Source organism: Anser brachyrhynchus (genome assembly GCF_964034855.1).
Source record: "Anser brachyrhynchus genome assembly, chromosome: 1".
Classification (NCBI taxonomy): Eukaryota; Metazoa; Chordata; class Aves; order Anseriformes; family Anatidae; genus Anser; species Anser brachyrhynchus.
This window is the reverse complement of record NC_137694.1, coordinates 155317138-155338937: the sequence shown is the minus strand read 5'-3', so window position 1 is coordinate 155338937 and position 21800 is coordinate 155317138. Positions and strand designations below refer to the sequence as shown.

The following is a 21800-nucleotide window of genomic DNA, read 5'->3' as shown; positions in this document are numbered from 1 at the left end:
TCACATGTTAACTTTTCAACACTTGTGGGGAATTTGTTTTTCTTTAAAAGTGCGGTCCTTTTCTTTTTCCTCCCCTTTTCTCTCTTCTTGATATTTTTATTTCCCTTTTATATGGAGACTTGTAGATTTTGTCACTTCAAACGTTAGCTGTTCCTCCTCTTTTCTTCTGCTTTACAATACACACTAGGAGATTTTTTTTTGCATATTCCTCCCCTTTCTCTGTGAGATATTGTCGTTGACCAAATTTAAAACACTACAGTATTTAGAATCCCCGCGGTGCCATTTGAAGTATTTGGACCTGGAAAATGCCCCAAGCAATAACTACCTGAATTGCTTTTAATTACACAATATAGCTGCATCATTTTACTTCAGATTCTTTTTGATTGATGCTGTAAGGCAATTGTAACCATGGATGATGGGATTAAGTGCCTCTTGAAGTGACTTTAGCTTCTTGTGGGAACAAAGGGAAAGAAGAGAACACTTAGTCCCTTTTGGAGTGAACAGCCTTTTTTCACTTGCTATATAAAGAAATACAATTAACAAACATTATCCCCAGAGGTGAATTGAAATGTACGTGCAGACAATAACTGCTCTTGACTGCAATTAGACATATATGATCCGAGGTATTTTGGCCATTCATTAGTGCTAATTGTTTGAGAAACAAGCCCACAGAACAAATGATTAAAATGTTAGTGCCATAACCAGGATTATTAGCATGTGTGATAAAATGCATGCGCTGCAGCTGTACCAATAAAACTCTCGGGAAAGTCGCTTTGATTTGACGAATGCTTAGCTCGGTTGTGAGCTGGTCGTATTTGCACAAGGCCTGCTGATGTTTATAACAAACAACTTCTAGCTTCTTTCCTTAATTAGAAAGAATTACTATGCAAATTGGGGTGCTTTGTAATTTCCCGCAACTTGCCTTTGTCTTTGGTCAATTATTTGTGCATGTTTGGGAGCTACTCCCTAGTAAATCAGACATAGTAAAGCCGTTATATTTAATTTCTTATCTTTATTTTTATTTTTTCACACAGCAGACAATTAGCTTGGGGGAGATTTTGAAACATTAACCGTGTTGTGTTCAGTGGGGTCTTAGATTTTGGGTCACTTCTGTCCTTCTGCCACGCTACCCTGCTGGATATCTGGGATTGTGGTTACGTACCAGTTACGGCTCAAAAATGCACAGTGTGGAATTTTTCCTGCTTTTTTCACGGTTTTCTTTAAATGCCTAAGTATGATCTTTAGAAACTTTTTGGAGCACTGTGCCAAGAGTGGTAGAAGTAGAGATTTGGACTGTCAAGCGATGGATATTTTCCCATGTGTTGGGCACGTGATGGTGTAGGGTCTCTTCTAGCATGACTCGATCTAGCAAACAAACATAGAGCAGAGGCTCAAGTTAAAGTGCTGATCCTGAAAATAACTGATGGGAGTACTTTACTTCCTGAGCTATAAGTTGTTGGCTCCAACGAGACGGCACAGGTGCGTACAGTTCAGTAAATGTGTGAGCACGAGCAACGCTGGAATGTGAAAATGCAGTATGCATCAGGGAAATCTCTGTAATTTTCAGTAGTTTCGTTGGTTGCTGTCCCACTGTATGGCTGCCATTGCAAAGTGCAATGCCTCTTAGTAATCAGAACAGTTTTGTTTTCTCCTTCCTGAGGATGAGCTGTTTGCTTTTAGGTGAAACTGTTCTCAGAGGATCAAGAGTAACTTTAATTTGCTAGCTACTTTTACATATTTGATGAAGACTTTAGTGGAGCGCTCTGTTTGCTGAAGAAATTTACTTTCATTTCCAAGACCCACAAACATGCAGCATGCTGCTGGATGCTGTGAATGAAAAGCTGCAGTAAAACAATTTAATGAGCATTACCCAATAGCCTAGTCCTCATTTTAACTTGCAGTGCTTAGAGGAAGAAACGTTGTCTTAGCAAATTCACTTGGCTTATGTCCATGTGTTTAGTTTTAGGCACAGTCAAGCTTAGTTTGAATCATTAAAATACTTGCAGTCAGGAAACATATGCAAGATTTTCTTCCTCTTTACAGCATGGGGTTAATGATATAACTGAGATTGCAGTGCTGTTCCCCAACCCACCCACCCCCCCCCCCAAAAAAAAAAAAAAAAAGTAACCACACTGGGGATGTTTTCAGTCTTTCAAAATAACAGAAGTCGAGATAATCCTGATAGTGTTTGCTACCAGAATAGCTAACTGTTAGTATGCTGGGTTTTGCCACTCTCAGTTTCCAAAAGGTCCATGGGCAAATAGACTTCTTAATACAGGTGCTTCTTACTCTGCAATTCACTCATTGTAGAACACAAAATATGACTATATGTGTGCAGCGAGAACAGGGTTTTAAAAGCATACTTGGCAAAATAATAGCACCTGAAAATATTTATTGCAGTCACAACTACATATCCTTGATGAAGAGCCTTGTTTTACACTCGCATTTCTAGAGCTCTTTGTTTCGAAAGAAGATGCTGTTTTGGACAGCTGACAGCAATTCCTCCAGTACTCTTCATTTTTGGCCACACCTCTTGAAAAAATTAGTACTTCTTTGACTTGCTAAAATGTTTCCTAAGACTAATAATTTGACAAAATGGCATATGTTTATAATAATCTGTGTCCTGAGAATCCTGCATTTTGGGCCCATGGGGCTACAAAGCTGAGAAGGAAATACCTGCAGTCACCAGGTGGTAGCATCGTGGATTAAATCTACCACTTCTTGAGGGGAGGCCACACTGCTGCCCCACCTAAACAGAAGATCGCAGACCTTAAAGGTGACACCTGACTGAACCTGCTCTGTGGGCACCGAGGATTTCATGTACGTGACGCTCTACGCTGCTGTGTGTGGTGCTCAAATCAGAGTGGCCTTCGCAGGGCTTGCAGCGGTGAAGGGGAAACTGGCTTCAGCCCTTGAAGAAACCCTGGGACATGTGTGTGTGACAGGAGATGAGTCCCCTTGGTGTGCTCTGAGATGATGGTTTTAGCCACTTCCATCAAGTCTGTGCGGGTTGAGGGGCTGGTGGGAGGCAGACAGTAAGGGTGCTCCGGGGGCTGCTTGTCTGTAGGCCGGAGTTAACTATTAATGGACTGAGCTCTTTGGCTCCTTTGTGCTTCCAGCACTACAGGGTTGAAGCCATCAGAGAAGAAGAATGGAAACTAATCACTTTTGTCCCCTCATATATGTTTAGTGAAGGACTGTGGACTTCTTTACTGACCTCTGTGTCACACTGAAGAAAGACCCTCCTCTTTCCATTTGAGATAAACCACTCTTCCACCTCCTCCTTGCTCTCCCAAAGAGTGCTGCTACAAGAAAATGGGATTAAGTGGATTTAACTAGCAGCCACTTGAGTTGCTTCAAGTTGTGTTATCGTCCCCACTTCAACACAAGGCAGGGGACGTGAAGTGCTTTGTGGGAGAGGGGCAAGGATAGTGCTTAGGAGAGACTCAGCGCAGGGCTCCTGGTATTGAGTGTCAGGACCTCCGCTGCCCAAGTCTTGGAGCTGCTGCAGTTGGAGATGAGGATTTATTAGCAAGGTTAGCACTGCTCTTCGTAACAAATAGTGCGTCGTTTCTCTTTATCAGCAAAGCTGCCCCATTGCTTAGGCTGAATTAAGCATTACCAGACATACTACAAAAAGAAGTTGGTGTTTGGTTTTTTGTGGGCTCATAAAATGGTTCCACACAGGACATGCAGGGACCTGGCAGAGGAGACAGTTGAATAACTGTCCTTTTCTGCTTAGTTTACCAAGATAAAATGTGATAAAAACTGCCTTCAAATTTTTAACCCAAGACCGATATTCAGCTTTCAGAGTGCCAGGCCTAAGGATGCTTTGGCGGGGTTAGCTTGGAAAAGCAAGTATCATAGCGGTCTGTCAGCAGTGCCTCACGTTGGCTCCGATTTCGATTGACTGAACTCGTTTCCAGGCGTCTGAGAGGGTTAGTCGTGTTCACTTTGAAGGAAAGCCATGCGCGCATGGAGCCTTGTGTCATCCAAATGTAGCAACTTGGGAAATATTATTAAGAGGGGCATGGGAGAACGCATGGGTCCCTGACATGGTGTGATAATGACATATTCAGTGTGGTGCTAGAAAAGCTTTGCATTATTCAGAGTGCTGAATAATATACATGATAATGCGTAATGGTGTTATATGGTGGGATTATTTTGTGGTGTAAGTGACTTGTGCTCTGGATGCGAAGGCAAATTGTATTATTTTGTCCTCATTTTTGATGTAGCAGAATAGGCCTGGGGGCTACACCATGAAATGGGTGGGAACAGGAACAGGCAAGGGCTTTTTTTGGAAGGCCAAGAAACACAGTGGCACCGGCTGCTTTTTATTTCCCTGGGCCTGTAATTATGGAGCAAGGCGAGCTCCCTACTGCGCTCGAGGGCAGCCTCCCCCGGCAGCCCCACTGCCTCCCGGCCCACCAGCCCCGCATCTGAGGTGGATTGGCTGCTTCCTCTCCAGGAACCACCAGTGCAGGATGGAGACCACAGCAAACCTGACGCCTCTGGACCATAATGGGGCAACCCACTCAAGCCCCGTGGTGCCATGGGCTCGCACCTGCACCCAAGTGCAGTGCACGAAGTGTTTATAAATGCTAAAAGCTGCTGTGGCCAACAGCCTGCTGATGATGCTGGTGAGCTTAGGAGCTCTGTCAATCAAGGGCTGTGCTGTGGGTCTGAAAGCCTGAAGGCTTCAGAGAGGACACGTTAGGATTAGTGAGGTTCCACATCATGTGGGGTTTTCATTCCTGGCTGTTCTCTTGTTTCCCTCTCCAACCATTTTGCTTATTTAAAATTTGCATGCAAATACGTTTGTTGAAATAATGCTAAGGTTGCAAAACCAACCTTGCAAAACGGTGTTTGTTTTAACCAACACCCCTGCTTCATTCACAGCATGCCATCCAGCTTCTGGAGCACACGTGGCAGATAGCAGCCTCCTTGCTAAAGCAGCCCTGATCTGTTCCCAGCACAGCCTCCAACCTATAGAAGAGTCCGGTGACAGAGTGGGAGTAAAAACCAAAAGCCCTTCTGTATTTAATATTTGTCACAGTGCACAGAACAGGCAGTGTAATCAAGGCTACATGGATAACCTCAGACCTGGCATTTCTTCAGTTCTGGGTGTTAAAGTTTGCAACTTCTGTTGAACATAGTGATTTGGGGGCTTTATACTGTAATTAACTGTAATACTGATATCTCCCTACCTGAGCTCTTCCTGAGAAATAAACCCAAACTGCTCCTATTTATATAAGAAAGTTTCTTTTTTAAAATATAGTCAAGTATTCTTTAAAGCATTGTAGCCAAGAGTCTGATTTCACCGATATCCTTCACAGGCTGAATTCTCCTCTGCCAGCTGGTGTTCCCAAGCTCAGTTACCACGTTGCATCATCTCACAAGTACGTTCCCAGGCGAGCTGTGCTGTACGTACCTGCGGATGACGAAAAGAAGATACGAAAAATCCCATCACTAAACGTCGATTGTGCGGTGCTGGACTGTGAAGATGGCGTGGCTCTGAACAGAAAGGTAATTAAAAATTATCTGTGCAATACAATCAGCGTTAAACAGAATGTGTGGAAAAACATCACCTTTGCCTTGGGGAAGTGGCAACCAGAGAGACAGAGATAAATCTTAAGATACACAAAGTAAAGACATAGTGATAGGCTTTGTGGAGTTAGTTCACAGTCACCAAGTTGGGGTTTTGTTGTTGAAGCAAAAGCATCTTCAGATTGTGAGCAAAAGATGATGGGTTTGGGCTTGAGCTTTTGGGTGTTTAGAAAGATTGACTTGTTGAGATTTTCAGAAGAAATGCCAGTAGGGGTGTTTCTGAAGGAAGAAGAAGTTAGAACCCAAGTGCACCAGCATTTGGAGGGCATTTTAGACTGAAGGAGCCGCAAGAAAGCAGGCAAAGAGAGCAGAGTGAGAAATGGATGTACATGTGTACCAGTGCTAAGTTTTTGTTGATGTTCATTTTTGAAAGGGAGAATGAACTAAACATGCGTTCAGATATGCTTGCTAGCAATTTTTGTTTTTAATATCTCAAAGTAACCATTTCCCTTTTAAAATGTTTCACATCTGAAAGCACGTATGTCAAAAACTGGTTTGAATGTTTCATAGTGAAAAATATTTCTGAACTGGAACATCAGTTTGCCATAACATCATCTTCATATTTATAAGTTTTCCTGTTCATTTTACAGTGCCTCAAACAACAGCAAGTGCTGTTTAGGGTTTGAGTATGAATGTGTTGTCCAGGAAGTTATGAAAACAGGTTTGAAAATTTTCCCATGTAATCTCAAAAATGTGTATGAAATTTTATTGTTTTCTGTTTTTTGGGGGATTTAATGCTGTCCAGAAGGACTCTATTTAATAGTGCTCTCTTTAAATTTCAGGTCTTTACATGTATGTCAGAAAGAAAAAGTTCATGGAGTTTTCATATATTTATTTTAGTTCTGAAAAGTGAAAATAGCATAGCTGAATGTTCATGCATACTGTTGAAGACAGTTGGAAAACATTTTCCAGTTGCTAAAATTCTGTGTGGGAGACTATAATTATATTTGCTGTCACAGTGAATTAGTATTGTTTAGTTCATATCTGGGAGGCTGCTGCTGTTAGATGACACAAGACACAATTGCGTGTTAAAATATTGCATTTTTAGGTTCAGCTTAATTGTATAAAACAAATCATTTAAAGCAGAGGCATCTATTTGTTATATAGGATGACAGCGAACCAAAATTTCTATGATCAAGTTGACAAAGTTGATAGTAGCAGTTTCTAAAGGGTGTTAAAATTCTAGCTCTGTTGAAGTGAAGGAGAGTTGTGCCACTGGGTATAAGATTTCAAAAAAATTAGGAGAAAATTATGTAATACAAACTGGAGATGACAGCTGAGCCCCTGACTGAGCTTAAATGCAAACAAGAAGCAGACAGGAGGTAGAAGCGGAGGCAGACTACCAAAGAGGAACACAGAAGTGCTGTATGGGCACGTAGGGACAGAAGGAGGAAGGTCAAAGCTTGGCTGGGATCTAAACTGGTGAGGCTTGAGCAGGTCGACAAGAATGGCTACCACGAGTTTATCAGCAGCAAAAAGGAGAAGAAAGACTAGGGTAGTATGAACCCACTCCTCCATGAAACCTTCGTCTTTACTGTGAGTCTGCTCCCAAGCATTTCCTAGAAGCATAATTTGGGGAAGCAGGAAGTAGCCACAGTAGAAGAGGAGGAAGTCAGTGTCTATTTAAATAGGCTGGTCCATGGGACCAGACAGGCCGCAGTGGAGGCTGCCGAGGGATCTGGCTAGTGTCATCCTGAAGCTGCTGTCTCTCATCTTTGAAAGGCCGTGGTGACTGGGGGAGGTTCCTGATGCCTGGAGAAAGGCAAATAATGCTGCAGCCGTCTTCAGAAAGGGTAGGAAGGAGGAAACAGAGGCCCATCAGCCTCACAGTAGTGGCTGGGAAAGTGATGGTGCTGGTTCTCATGGAAGGTATTTCAGAGTGCCCAAGGCCATAGCCAGAATGGACTGATCAGGAACAAATCATGGCCTAACAAACATGATTGCTTTCTCTGAATAAATGAAGTAACATCTTTGAGTATTAGGGAGAAATGGATGTCTGCCTTGACTTTAGCAAGGCTTTTGACATGGTCTGCCATAATATCCTTGTAGTTAGTTATCCTGAGAAGAAATGGACTGGGTGGAAAGACTGTAGAGTGGGTGGCAGTTTGGCTGTACATAGATGGTGCGTGTTGCATGGATTTTGCATTGCCCATTATGGGACCAGTGCTGTCTATGTTCTTCATTAACAACCTCATTGATGGGAGGGAGTGCACTCTCACCACGTTCATGATGACACCAAACTGGGGAGATCAGGGAAAACGTTTTTCCCTCTGCAGGTAGTCAAACACTGGAAGAGGTTTTCCAGAGCAGTGTTGTCTCCTCCCTTCACACGTGTGGGTTTTCACACGTTGGCTAGATGAGGCCCTAAGTAGCCTGGTATAGAGCTTAAGTTAGCCCTGCTTTGAGCAGGAGGATGGACAGGGTGGTCTCCTGATGTCCCTTCCAACCTGAATTAGTCGGTGTGATTGCATGGTCTAGTAGCAAAGCATAATTCAAACTGATTGGAAGATCGAATTTCATTTTTAGATCTGCCACAGATACTCAGGAAGACTTTGAGAATTAGGTTCTGTGAATATAAAGCTGAAATTATTACTGCTCTTGCTGCTTAATTTATTAATGTTTCTGAGGTGTTTGGAGACTTTGTGTGAAAGATGTGTCAAGAATATGCACTGAAGTACAGTATTCACTGGCCCATTGCAAATGGGTCATCTGAAACTGAGGGGAAAAAAAAACGTCAGAAAACATGGCAATGTTGAGTCTGTCCTTTAATTCGTTATTCTTACAACAAATAGTACTGATGAATTTTGCTATTTATTGCTATGTTTTATATCAACAAAAATTCTACTTATGAATTTTCTCACTGCTGAAATGTTGGGTTTTTCAAAAATCAGAACCTGGTTGAAGATTCGCAGTACCTTGCATCAAATTTTTCTGCTTACACAGACCTTCACTTGCATTAAGTCCAAGCAGGAGAAACCCTTGCATCTTGCAACAAGAAGTTCCCAAAGAGAAAAATTCTCAGCTTTTAAGGGTAAACAAGGTGAAGAAATGGCTAAAAAGCAAAGTCATAGTGTGCAGAGTACTGGAAGCCTGGAAGGAGAGTGAGAGTTGATCTGCTCTGAGTAGAGCATGAGGGACATTGCAACGCCTTTGAGACTAGACAGGGCTGTAAGGAGGTCTTCAAAAATTTGGAATAAGGAACTTGATAAGAAAATATCCCAGTGTTGCTGAAAACTTTGGCCTTCTTTTACAAAGTTAGATTTAACCTTGCTAAACTTAGCCCATGTTGGCTTCGCAGCCTGGCTGGGGCTCCATACAGTGGTTTTAGAGGTTCAGATGCATAACATCACATGGTGTGGACCGTCATCTGCCTTCCCAGGTGTCTGGCTCTGTAGGATGTTGGGAATTTCTACAAGATATAGTTGGGTTTTAGTTGAGAGTTTGGGGGGACTTGAATACTGCTAAAAGGAAATTACTATCCCTGAGCTATTGTTCACAGCTGAATATAGGAGCTCATCCCCACTAACGTATGCATAAGCTTTCTCCAGTGTTGCTGTCCATTTTAAAGAAATGGTTGAGTGGGCGATATTATTGGGCAGTTCAAATAGAAATCCTAAAACTATTAGAGATAATACAGATTGCAGTGTTGATATATTGCAAGTGCATCATACTGTAGAGACTTATTGCAAAATGGTACAAAATGGTAGATACCCATTTTAGTTCTTTGCAGGAGGAGGCCTGAATATTCTTCTATTTTAGTTATAATAAAGAAAAAGACAAAATAGATGGCTGCATCAGGTACTTGACCAAGTCATATAAGCCAGTAGGTTGAGTCGTATGTTATGCCATTGAAAGGTCTCTGTGTAGCAGCTGAGCTGTGAGAAAATATCTCGAGGGCTCTCAGCCAAGTCAGCACTCCCTGGTGTAGCTTTCTCTGCAGAGCTGCCTTACTCACCGTGCTTCCATGCCAGGTGAACCTATTATCTAGTGGAAAAGTTTCCTCCTCCTGCTGGAGAAAGGAAGATTTCCATGCCAGTGCTTTAATTTTCCAAAGGCAGAGTGAGCCAAGCTTTCCTTGTTAGTTCTGCAGGGTTCAGGTTGCCACCCTTACATGAATGTTTTCTAGACCAGCATTTTTTTCAGTAGGATCCCGTCTTCAGTGCTGCTCTTCTTCAGAGCATCCAGGGAATGTCAGCTGCTGGGTCAGCCTAGAAAGTGACCAGTTGGAGCTGCTACTTGACTGTTTATGGCTCTTTCTGAGCTGTTGACAGGTTTTGGAGCATTTTGATATCTCCAGACCAATGCTATTAGTGGCTTTATCTTCACAGAGGTCAGTTGAATAACTGAGATATACAGAGCCTTACTCCACAGGCTTACTCTTACTATTTCTTGTGCTCCTTCAGGCCAGCCAGGGCACAGTCCCTTCTGCCAAAAATGACCCTTGAAAATCATCTCAGGAAAATTTTTAAGGGGCTACAATTCACTTTTCTTTCACTGGGGAATGCCAGTGTTATGCTTAGGAATCAAAACAAAATCCCATGTTTCCCCGCCATGCCCAATTTTCACTGTGAGAGAATTGTTTTTACAAAATAATTACTTAAAGTCAGACAAAATACTTATTTTATGTAAAATCCAGAAAACTTCATTCCAATTTCGGCTTCTGTAAAATACTGTAGAGCAAATAAGTTTTAAAATGAAAAGTCATTTCCAAATGAGAACTGAAGGGTTCTCGTCTGAATATGCTGAACTGCAATGTGTCTGTAATATCAAACCTGTTTTTTCCTTAACAAGGCAATACCTCTCTCTGTCCTTCTGCTCAAAGTGATGAGACCAGTTTAAACATCAGTCTTGATCTCATGGTCCCTGCAAATACATTTCTGAGGCATCCCAGAGCCCCAAGAATGTGTATTTAGCAGAGAGCCTATTCCACGTCATCAGGTAGAAGGGTGTTGCAGGAAAGAAAAACTGATGGTTTCAGCAGCACTGGGAGCTGTGGTGTTTTTTCTGTTCCTGGGCTGCAGGGTTCAGGTTGTTTCTCCACACCTGGTACCCCTATCGGGTATCAAAATCACAGCTTGATTATCTGCACAGAAGGTAAAGCCATATGTGAGTCTTTGCTTGTATTGAGACAGTGGCATCCTGAGCAGTTCAATGATCAGGGAGCAGCCATCAGGAAAATACCCTCCTTTGATTAAAGCATTTTCTTTGTAACCTCCTGTGCTCAGTTCTTCCTCATCCTGTAGCAGGAGTCCCTGTCCAGATCCCTTTCGGCCTGTGCATGTCTTCTACTCCCCAGAGGCCTCCCTTCCTCCAGCCTCTGGGTCATAGTTTAGCAGCCTCTGGCCTTATCACTTAATAAATAGCTTTCCTCTCAATGTTAGTTTTTAGTCATATTTGCCAGGATGCTACCCCAGTAGTGGTGTTAGACCTAATTGCCCTGCTAAATTTCATGCCAGGTAATTAAATCCTACCATCCATGAACAAGCATTTATTTATCACTTTTTCTCATTAAAAAAATGGCATGCAAAAAGTTATATTGCTCATGTTTTTTATATCAGAGGTGTAAAAGCAATCCCTTGAAGTATACATACGGCTGGGAAACTGCTGCGGAGTCCTCCAACATGAAGCACTTCAGTTACAATTATGAAGTTGTTGTTCCTCTGGAACTGAAGAGTTCTCCTTCATCCAATAGAAGTTATTAATATTCAGGGCTGATAGGGGACTGATGAGGGTTTAAGCTCTCCAGCCCTTTCTGCTGTGAGTCACGATCGTTTCACTTTGTCTCTTTTTGAAGGAAGCTGCTCTCTCCACCAGCACTTGAGCATCAGAAGCTGGGGAAGAGGAAGCCTCAGCTCCATCCTTTCCTCTCATCCCTGCCTTCAGAGGGCAAGCAGCAGTCCCTGAGCCTTTCTGCTCTCCCTGCAGCCCTCGGCAGTGAGGGGAAGCTCAGTTTGGCTGGTAAGATGGGTAGGGACGGACCTATTTTGGCTTATCCGCAGCACGGCCTCTTAGGGTCATAGCATAAATTTGCTCCCAGTTAATATCTTGTAGCAGCCACTTAAAAGATCATCGCTGTGCTGTGCCATGGAAGAAAAAAAAAAGAAAAAAGGAAAGAAAAACAATTAATTCTTTTGAATCATCTGTTTTTAAAAATAGGATTAAAGCCTGACCACTCTTCAGACTGTTCTGTTATGAATAACGCATACGTAAGAGATGACTCCGAGTTCATTACAGTTAAAAGCAGATCATCCGCATGCACGCTGATTTTATGGAGATTTCTCCCCATGAGAATGCCTCCTCCATCGTGCCAGCGATCTGATCCTGGGGTCAGAACAAACAGCACGCCAGAGAGAGAGCATCGTTGCCTACCATTTTCCCCCTAATCTGAGGCCTTCTGACCTTTTTATTCCTTATCACTGATGAGAAGAGGCTCTTGCATGCAAAATAACACTTCAACTAAATTTGAGGGTGGAGATAAATACATAAAGTGGGTCAGCATGGTACGCAAAAAAAAAATCCTAGGCTTTCCTTAGTGAAATGTTTCCTTATTGATCTTATTGAAGGCTTTTACAGTATCAGTGGAAAAAAGCTGCAGTTGGTTTCCATAAATCTCTAGCTGCTTCAATTAAAATCAACAGTTTTCCTGTGTTATGCAATGATAATCATTTTCTTTTTTTTTTTTTAATAAAGCCAAGTTGGTTAGGATTTATCAGTGCCGCAGGTATTTCTCTAGGCTCATAGCGAGAATGTTAGCTAGTACTTCATAGGCACAGTTGCATGAAACATTGATAACTAGGTTATTTTACCAGGTCTTTGCTTTATTTATAATAAATTAGTACTGTACCTAATTGTATTCCTCCTACAGGGAGAAGGCTTGCTGATAAAGTGTGTAGAGAATGATTAAATGTACACAGGCGCATAGTAGGGTGACTTGTCTTCAAAAGATGCACAAAATTAAAATGGGAATGCTGCTTTCCCTGGTGGCTTGCCATTATTAAAAGTCTCAGTAGCATGGGAAATTTCTTCTGTAGGAATTGGGGAGTCCAGAAGTCTCTCTGGTTTATAGTAGGGAAGCTGAACTGTACAGTGAAACTCTGCAAGGCCTTTTTGATCCTTGAAGAGTTCTGATGAATATACATTTTTATGGAAGCTGTAAAGTGTTTTCACGCCCTTATTAATCCCCCCATGGTCCTGGAAGAACTGCCACTCCTGAGTGGTAGCTTGACAATAAAAGTTCTTGTTCCTATTGTTTTATTCTAGAAGCCAATCATCTTCCTTATATAAAGATATGAGGATTCATAAGTACGATCACAATATTCAGCAATTTTCTTCTTAATGAGCTCAATAGTGCCTGTGTCTCTTCGAGCTGAGCCTTTGAATTGCCAGTTATTTCTTTTCCACTGATTCAGACGTATCCAACCAAGTTTGACTTGGACACGTTCTGATATAACTATTACTGCTGACACAATGGTGTCTAGAAACGTAGGGAAAATGTCTTGGCTCAGTATTAACAGGAATTTCAGGCAGGGATTTATTAAGAGACCTGGGAAAATGTTTTAGAGTACACAGTGCTTGCATAGACTTGGAATTCGTGGCACTTTAAGTCTTCACGTTTACGGTACTGTGTCTTCAGGCACAGCAGCACACCTGGGTACTGAAGGATAGCTAATTGCAGGGCTGGAGCTCGTGTACTGCTACACATTTCTGTAGCATTTCTGGACGGTTTTGCAGAATTTTCTGTGTCTTCATAAGAGGAGGGACCTGCCTGCACAGCCAGTGAGCATCTAGCGCTGTTCGAAGGGAGCCATCGGTTTTCAAGTGTCCTACTGAAAATCAAGCCGGTACAAAAAGTTGTGTATACATGTGTAACATGGAAATCCATCGGATCAAATTTGGGCACACTTTTGTTTGTATGCAGATCCATGCATAAGGTTATGTTGACAGGGCTGCAGTGGTGCTGGAGGTGAGCAAAACATGAAGGTACTGCCCAGACTGCAGTCAACAGCATTCTCAGCACTCAGCATTTGCTCTACATCGTTTTTGTTGGCCATGAGCAGAGCAATACACTTTTTTGTCCAACTTTCTCTGGCAATTAATCCTGAAGACTGGTCTTGAACCTAAGACCCCATGGTGCTTGTAACCAGTAGTCCACCCTGCTTATTCTTCCAGGGCCACAGTCTGAAAACAGACAGGTAAGCCAAGCATGAGGAAACCCACAGACTCCATTAACAGTGACATGGATCAGAAAGTGGTAGGAGACATAGAGAATATAGCACTTGCCCTCTTTGTAAAATTTTTCTGCTATTATCTCTACAGTCACAGTTGAGGCAGTCCTTATTCAGGTAATATTTCTCAATGAATAAGGACATTTGAGTCTAAATGAGTAATTCAGGATTAAACCCGTCAGGACTTTGAGCTTCTTCCTAGTGTACACTGCTACACATCAACGTAAAGGTCTTCCCACCTCCTGAGCTTCCCCAGTATCCCTTTGTGCTTCTGGTTAGCCTTGTCACGTTTCTTGTTTCCTAAGCAACTTTCAAAATTTAGCCTGTTTCTATCAGCTGTTGATGATTCCTCAAATGTTCTGTGAAATCAAAGCCAGGGGTTGCTGCTCTGGTATGCACTTGTGTTTTGCTAATTGCAGGACAATCTACTCCCAAAATAAGCAGAGAACCACCTAAAAACAGCCTTTTATTTCCACCGTGTACTAAGCATATGCCATGACATCCCTTCAGTTTAGAGTGGAGTAATGTATCTCTGTTCAACAGAACACAACACATGGATTACAATTGCTTAAAGCCCTGTTTTTTAAATATTCTGTGAATGACTTTCTTCTCTGAATTGTGAATAGGCTTTGCATTAAAGAAGGTTTTATACTGCAAAAGAATGCACTTCCATGGCACGGGCTGCCACGTGAAATAGCTATGAGACCATACCTCGGATTTACTGGAACTGGAGAGCATCCAGAACCATGAATACACTGTACACTAACATACCACAAATGATACTCAGTTCTTGAGATTTTTCTAGTCCTTGTCATAAAAAACCATAACAAGTGGGGACAGAACATTAGGGAAGTGCAAGCATTTGTTTACTCACACCTAAACCTGCACAGCACTGCATGTGACAGGCTCCAGGAGCAAGAAAGCTCCTAATGTGTCCCTGGGTTGCACATTGCCATGCCCACATCTTGGGCTTCCCACCAGGGAATTCTTTTGCGAAGGAGCAAAAACCATGCCTTTTTTTTTCATTGTTTCACGTAAGTCTTTCATCTAGCAGCATTCAAAAACTGCTGTTTCGGCAGTGCTTTTCATGTACGTATGGTGAATGTGTGGTTGTTAGCACACCTAAGTGTGTTGGCCGAAGTCTATTGAAGTTGATTGTATTTCTGTCTCCCAGGACAAATGCACAAATTTGCAAATCCAGCCTTCTGAACATTTTGATGTTACTGTAAGCTGATCTGCTGAGGTTGCCCATCTTTCCTTTTGGCTACGAGTGCCAGAAGGGAGTTTTTGATCTCGCTTCTTGTTTATCAATAAACAAAGTGATAAGTTGACTGTGGAGTCTGATTAGCACTTTGCATCATTTCTGAAAGGATAAATAAAATCCTACTGTTTTCTGTGTTTGACTGCGATTTCTGTCTTTAAAGGAGCTTGGTTGCTCTGAGATTTCTGTTTCAACTCCTAAATGGCTGCATAACTTGATACATCTACTGTGTATCATTGTAATAGCACTTTTTGCAGTCTTTTTTTCACAGCAGTGCATTAGGACTACCCTCTCCAGAACAATGTACTTCCCAGTTACTGTCTCTTCAAGGCTGGGGGAAAAGAACTGCAAATATTTGTCGTCATTTCTGATCACTGGGCTCCAGAAGATCGTAAATCCTGGTGTTGTTCCTCATTTGGGAGCAAATGGTTGGGACGATCACGGCTGTTATTTTAGGATCATTATAAAACATTGCTAGTTCATTCTTTCCTCCTTACTTTTTACAGTATCTTATGAGATTGCCTCAGAATAGCTGCTCCTATGCCAAGCTTGAGATAACTTCATCTTCTGTTTCACAATACAATTGTGCATTATGAAGGGTTATGTTGAACAAATTGGTATTCTCTTCCAGCTTAGTCAGGTTATTTGGTTACATTTAAAACTTTGATTCCACAGGGACCCAATCTTCCACTCATTAACCAATTATTTTTAAATAGATTAAATTTAGATCATAATTTAGTATGCATTTTCTTGAGAAAAAGGGCAAATTAATGCATGTAAACATGGGTGAATCTATTTAAATAAACTGTCCGCAAAATCCTTACAATATGTAAACAACATTTGTTATGCCTTGGAGATAGCATATGATTGGACTCATGAGACCCTGTTTATCCTACTGAACAGTTTCTTTTATAACTTCAGAGGGAATTTTATATATTTATGGCAATAGCAGGGTGTTAAGTGTAGCTAGACAGAAATTATACCTCAGCTATTTAGTTAATGCCAATAGGGATTAAATTAGATTTTATAGCTGTTAGTAGAAGTCTGTTTTGTAGCTAACAAGTGGGATTTTTAAATCCTGGAAAGCATAATCCTATTATAAAACTGGCAGCTGAATTAACATTATCTAGGAAGCAAGTCTTCACGGATTAACATTTTTTGACATTAACAAAGAAAAACTAATGCTACAGGGATATTAGATGCTTTTCCCAAAAGTAGGAAAAAAAGGGAGAGTGAATATAGGACAAGATAAATGGCACAAATACTGCAGTAGGGAAAAAAATGGAGTGAAATATGCATGAGAAAGGAGATCTGGGAGTGGCCATGTTCTGTCTCAAATGCAAAGAGATACGATAGGAAAAGGCTGTACAATTGGTACCTCACGTGTTAGCCCATGTGTTGATCTATACGTTCACGCCTTGTGACTAACTTGCAGTTGTCCCACATGAGCGTGGAATAGCCACGAAGGCTTTATCCTGTCCTGAGGTCTTTGCATTCCAGATGGGTGCTGTAAGAGCCCAGAGCCAGCAGTAATGCAGAAGAAACACTTATCCCTTTATTTAATAGGCCCATAAAGCTGTTACGCGGATATCTGGAAGCTCTCCGTACATCCTTACAAGCTTTCCTTGAAGGACAGTTATGGAACAACTGCTGTAGGCGGTAGAACAGAAGATAAATGGGTCACTGAACTTGCTGTCTGGCGATATCTTTTTTTAGGTATTGGTGGACTAGATAGGCTGAAGACAATGGTATATGCCACGTCATATTTCAATTAAAAATCTCTATCACAGTAGAAGAGCAAACATTTAATTATTTAAAATTACAAAGTATACATCTACTTTTCATTATTTCAAAAGTTCTATGTTTAGAATCTGAGTCCCTAGTCACAACTGCAGCACAGAAATAATGAAAGTATATTTTGTTGAGTGGAGTATTGAAGAATCCACTTGATGTACACAGAACAATTGTCCAGACTGCAACATCATAATCAGTGTTGTTGATCCAGTGCAGGTTTTACTGTAACAGTATCTGTTGGCTGCCATCTTGTCTAACAAATTTCTTCCTTCTTAGCAAATATAGAATATTATTAATTACTAATGAGAGCTGAACTGAAACAATTTGTTCTAACTTTGCCTTCCAACCTCCAAATGTCTTGACTCAAGTAAAGCAGAACTGGACCTGAGTCACCGTAAGACTGGACTTTTGCTATCTGAGATTGAACTGTGGCTTTGCAAACCTAATACGTGGTTTTATGGGTTGATCCTTAGTTTGGTGCTTTTGAAATGCTGCATTTTTCCATTCCCTTCACACATGTGCTTGATTTTGTAGCTGGTGGGAATTCACATACTGAGCAACCTCTTAGTAGCACTTGATTTGACTTGACAGACACTAGCAGAAAGAGTGACTGGCTTTTATCCTGTGATGGCCATCTCAGTCCCTGGTCAGCAGGTGTCACTTCTTCCTATGTCCACGTCTCCATACTGGTGTAATTGGTGTCAAATGGCAGAGCACTGTGTGGGTCACACCCTCCCAAGGGTGATGTCCCCTGTAGGAAGAGTGACGACGCTTTGCCGTAAGCACACCCAGTGGGTCAAAGAGGTCTCCGAAAGACCTCCCTTCCTGTCACTGTTGAAGCTCTGAGCTCCCTCAGTGCTGCCAAGAGAGAACAGACCCACAGGGTCACCTTTCCAGGCCATATGGTCTTGGCAAGCAGCCTCCTGCCATACTGACTGGGGTAAAATAGTAATAATAATAATGTATTTGTGCAAATTTAAAACATCTCTCTGAGCACTGAAGACCAGGTAGTCGCAGAGGACATCTCTGCGAGCTGGTTGTGGCACGCTGCAGCTGGAGCTGGAGGTAAGGAGGTTCTTTTCCAGTGTAGTCCAGGAGCTGATAAGTGAAGGAGGGGTTCTGAGGAAATGCTAGTGAAGCAAACAAGGCCCTACTGAGGGACAGTGGCACCAAGCAGTGGTTTCTGAGGTCAGCTCAAAGAAGTCTGGCCTGGGGTTTCACAAGGGGCTGCTGTGGGCCTTTTTTAGACTCTTGATGTTCTAGAAAAGAGGACTTGTGGTACCTTGTAAACGGGCAAGTTACATACATGATGTTCCCAACTGACTTGACACTGACCTTTTAAGACCCAGAATTCTGGAAATGCTTAGGAAAGTTACAGGCACAGCATGTAGTAAATCTGTGGTGTCGAGCCTGATTCCTTGAGAGAGGCAGAGCATTTATTGAATTGTGTCTTTTTTCTTCTACTAGTAAATATAACTGACAGGGGAGACTAACACCTCCATCTGGACTCATTTGTTGGGGTGTATTCTGGGATAACAGAGGTGTTGAGCTGGAAGAGCTGTTGCCATCTACTTCGGTCCCTTCATCCGAAGCATGATGAAACCTTTCCAAATGACTATATTGGAAGTTTCTTTAACCCATTGTAGAGACTGCCCAGAGATATCTCTGGTCCCTCTAATGTCTGTTCTAGATTTTCTAATAATTTAACGTCAATGCTGTTTTCAGCAACTGTGATGGATTTTGTTGTCCATGACCCCTTATAGGAAGAAAACAAGAAATCTGTAACCCTCTCCTATAAACATTACTCTGCATATTTAAACGTTTTCAATGTCTCCTATAGATTTTCTCTTTTTAGTGAAAGTGATGAGATATCCTTCATCTTTTTTCAATCAGGAGTTGCCTGAACATGTTACTGATCTTGCTGTAAATTTGTGTACTCTGACCAATCTTTCCTTATTTCTGGTTCCCAAAACTGGATATTTCAACTGAGTTCTTATAAATGCAACATAGAACTGTGCAATTACTTCCTATTTTATACTGTATGATGCTTCTTCTGATATATTTCTAGAATAAGCTTTGTCTTTTTTGTAATAACACTGCACTGGTGGCACCTGTTCACTTCAACTTACTACTAGTGCATTTTCAGCTGTTTCTGCCTCTATGTCTCTGTTTCATATGTGATACTGTTCTTTTATTTTCATATCTAATGATCTATTCGAGAATGTCTTTGCATCTCCCTCCAAACTACAGATCTCTGAACATGCTGTAAATCTAATCACTCTTACACTACTCAAGTTGTTACTGAAAATAGTGAAACCATGCCCATTCTACCAGCTGCCTGGTAGATGAAGGTAGGTTTCCACAGTAGCATATTTCTTTTGATTTTTTTTTTTTGTGCAGCAGCGTCAAAAGCTTTCTCACGTCTTTGAAGCACTTGACTGAGCCCTCTCCAGTTTCTCAATACCTCTCTGGAAGTAGGTAGCTGAAGCTGAACATGCTACTGCAGATATGACCCCACCAGGGCTGAGCATAAGGGAACAATAACCTCCTTAGTTTTCTGGGCACGCTGCTCCTAATGTAGTCTAGTATTCAGTTTGCAGCCTTGTTTTCAGCGAGAGCAGGCTCTTCCCTTGCTGGCCCTCATTCAGGCTGCTACCCACCAAAGTCCCAGGCACGTTTCAGTAGCCAAGCTCTGCAGCCTGTCACCCCCTAGCCGGGCAGGTACACAGAGTTATCCTGCTCCCACTGCACAACTTCTCACTTCTTCTTGCTGAACTTTCTGGAGTTCCTGTTGGCCCGGTCCTTGGGTTTCTCATGGTGCTTCTGGATTGAAGGTCTACCAGTCACATACCTCTAGTTTAGTGTCATTGGAAAAATTGCTGGAGGTTCATTCTGTGTCATCACTGAGGTTGATGAAGAAAATGCTGAATAAAATTGGCCACAGTATTAAATCGTGGGGTTCTCCACTTGTTACCAGCTACCAACCAGGCATTGAGCCATGGGTAACTATCCTTCAAGCTCAACTGTCCAGACAGTTTTCAATCCATTTAATATTCCATTCTTATAGTCCATATTTTCTCTGCTTCCAGATTAAAATGCCATGCCTTCTAATGTCACAGTGTATTACACCCACTTTTCTGTCTTTGTCCATGTAGCCAGTCATTTTGTCATAGAAGGTTGTAAGATTGGTCATGCAGAGATGTCCTCCTCCCATCTCAAACCCACACAGATTTATCCATCTTCTTGATTTGGTTGTCTGTGGTTATCATGACACCATGACTGCAACCTGTTCTGCCTTCTTTTCTTTTTTACCCAGCTAGAATCCATAGACTTAATGAGCAAGAGACTTTGTTCTTGTTTCATTATATAGCTTCACAGTGTCAGGTGTTCTGAAGTGTCCTTAGCACAGGAGTGTACTATACTTTCCAAGCATTAAAATTTTAGTTGCCTCAAGCTGAACATAGATACCTGCCTCTGAAAATGTGATTCCCAGCCACAGTACTAATCCCTGCATGTGCTCTAAGTGCTTAAAAGTCTGCTTTTGTGCATGCTCATAAATGCCTCTCTGCTCTTCTGGCAGCTTGTTGCCTCGCTCATGCCAAGGCTATCAGAAAAATGCCTTCTGTCTGAGGCCCCTGAGTAGATGAGATCAAAAGTTTCCTAGCAAACTCTGACAAGAGACACATGCAAAGCACAGCAACCATTACCTTTTTATTTAAAAAATGGCTTGGGGAGGAAAGAAGAAATAATGGTCATGTCCATGAGTAACAGTCTCACTGGGAGCTAATTGATCAGGGTCAGAGAGGAAGCCAGAATGGAGGCATGTCATGGTGTTACCTGGTCAAGGACAGAGACCATGGACAAGATTATTTTTAAACAACAGAAGGAGTTCTCAAATTACTTCTGATTCTCATGGAGGACTTTAACCATGCCAGCATCTACTGAGAGGACCACATCATGGGGCACAAGCAGTATAGATTTCTGGAGTGCATGGAAAACAATTTTTTTGATGCAAGTACTGAACAAGCTAACTAGGGGAGATGTTTTGCTGGACTCCTGAGCAAGAATGAATAGTCAGTCAATGGCAGCCCTGACTGAAGGAGCTGTGAGATGCTACAGTTCAAGATGTTGAAGGAGATGAGGAAGGCAAGGAAACAAGACTGAGATGACTGGCAGAGATGTCTGGCAGTTTGGATGAAGGGAGACAAGTGGAAGCCTTTTATTTTAACTTTAAGCAAGTGGTAGGACTGCCCCTTAAAGGGTCTTTGGCAGTCTGGAAAAAGGAGTGGGCAAGAACCAAAGTAAAAGCAAAGTCTCTAGGTTGGGCTGGGACAACCCCACAGACCAGGCTTGAGGGCACAACTGCCCAAGTGCAGCTCTTCCAAAGAGGCCCTGGGCACTATTTTACATGCAGCTGAATGGGGTCGGCAGTAGGCCTGTGCCACAAACACGGCCAGCTGCCTCTGGGCTGTGGTGGCAGCGGTGCAACAAGCAGGCCCAGGGACGGGGTCACCTCACCTTTATGGCAGGTGGTGGGGCTGTGCCCAGGTGTGGGCCCTGGGGCAAATGAGACACAGACGAACAGGAGGGAGCCCATGAAGGGCCACTCAGGAGGAAAGGCTGAGGGAAGTGGGGTTTGGACATCCTGGAGAAGAGGCAGCTGAAAGGACCTTGGTGGAGCTGGGGGCTTTGCGGCCTAAAGGGAGCCAGATGAACGGCAAAGCCAGGCTCTTCTCAGCAGAGCACAACATCCACAAGCCGCACGAGGGGAAATGCTGACTGGAGATCAGGAGAAATATTCTTCCCCCTGCACAGTTTTTCCACAGCAGTGTTGCCTCCTCCCTCCATGTGGGTTTTCACACGATGGCTGGATGAGGCCCTAAGCAGCCTGGTATAGAGCTGAAGTTAGCCCT

At 42.4% G+C, this 21800-nt stretch overlaps 1 protein-coding gene across 3 annotated transcripts in view; it reads left to right on the top strand.

Moving 5' to 3' along the window:
• CLYBL (citramalyl-CoA lyase) overlaps window positions 1-21800 on the top strand; it is a 160318-nt gene that overhangs the window by 77690 nt on the left and 60828 nt on the right. For all 3 annotated transcript variants that reach the window (XM_080575943.1, XM_080575945.1, XM_080575944.1), the window contains exon 2: window positions 5337-5526. In XM_080575943.1, the coding sequence (XP_080432069.1) occupies window positions 5337-5526 (190 nt within the window). The remainder of the gene's footprint in view (window positions 1-5336; window positions 5527-21800) is intronic.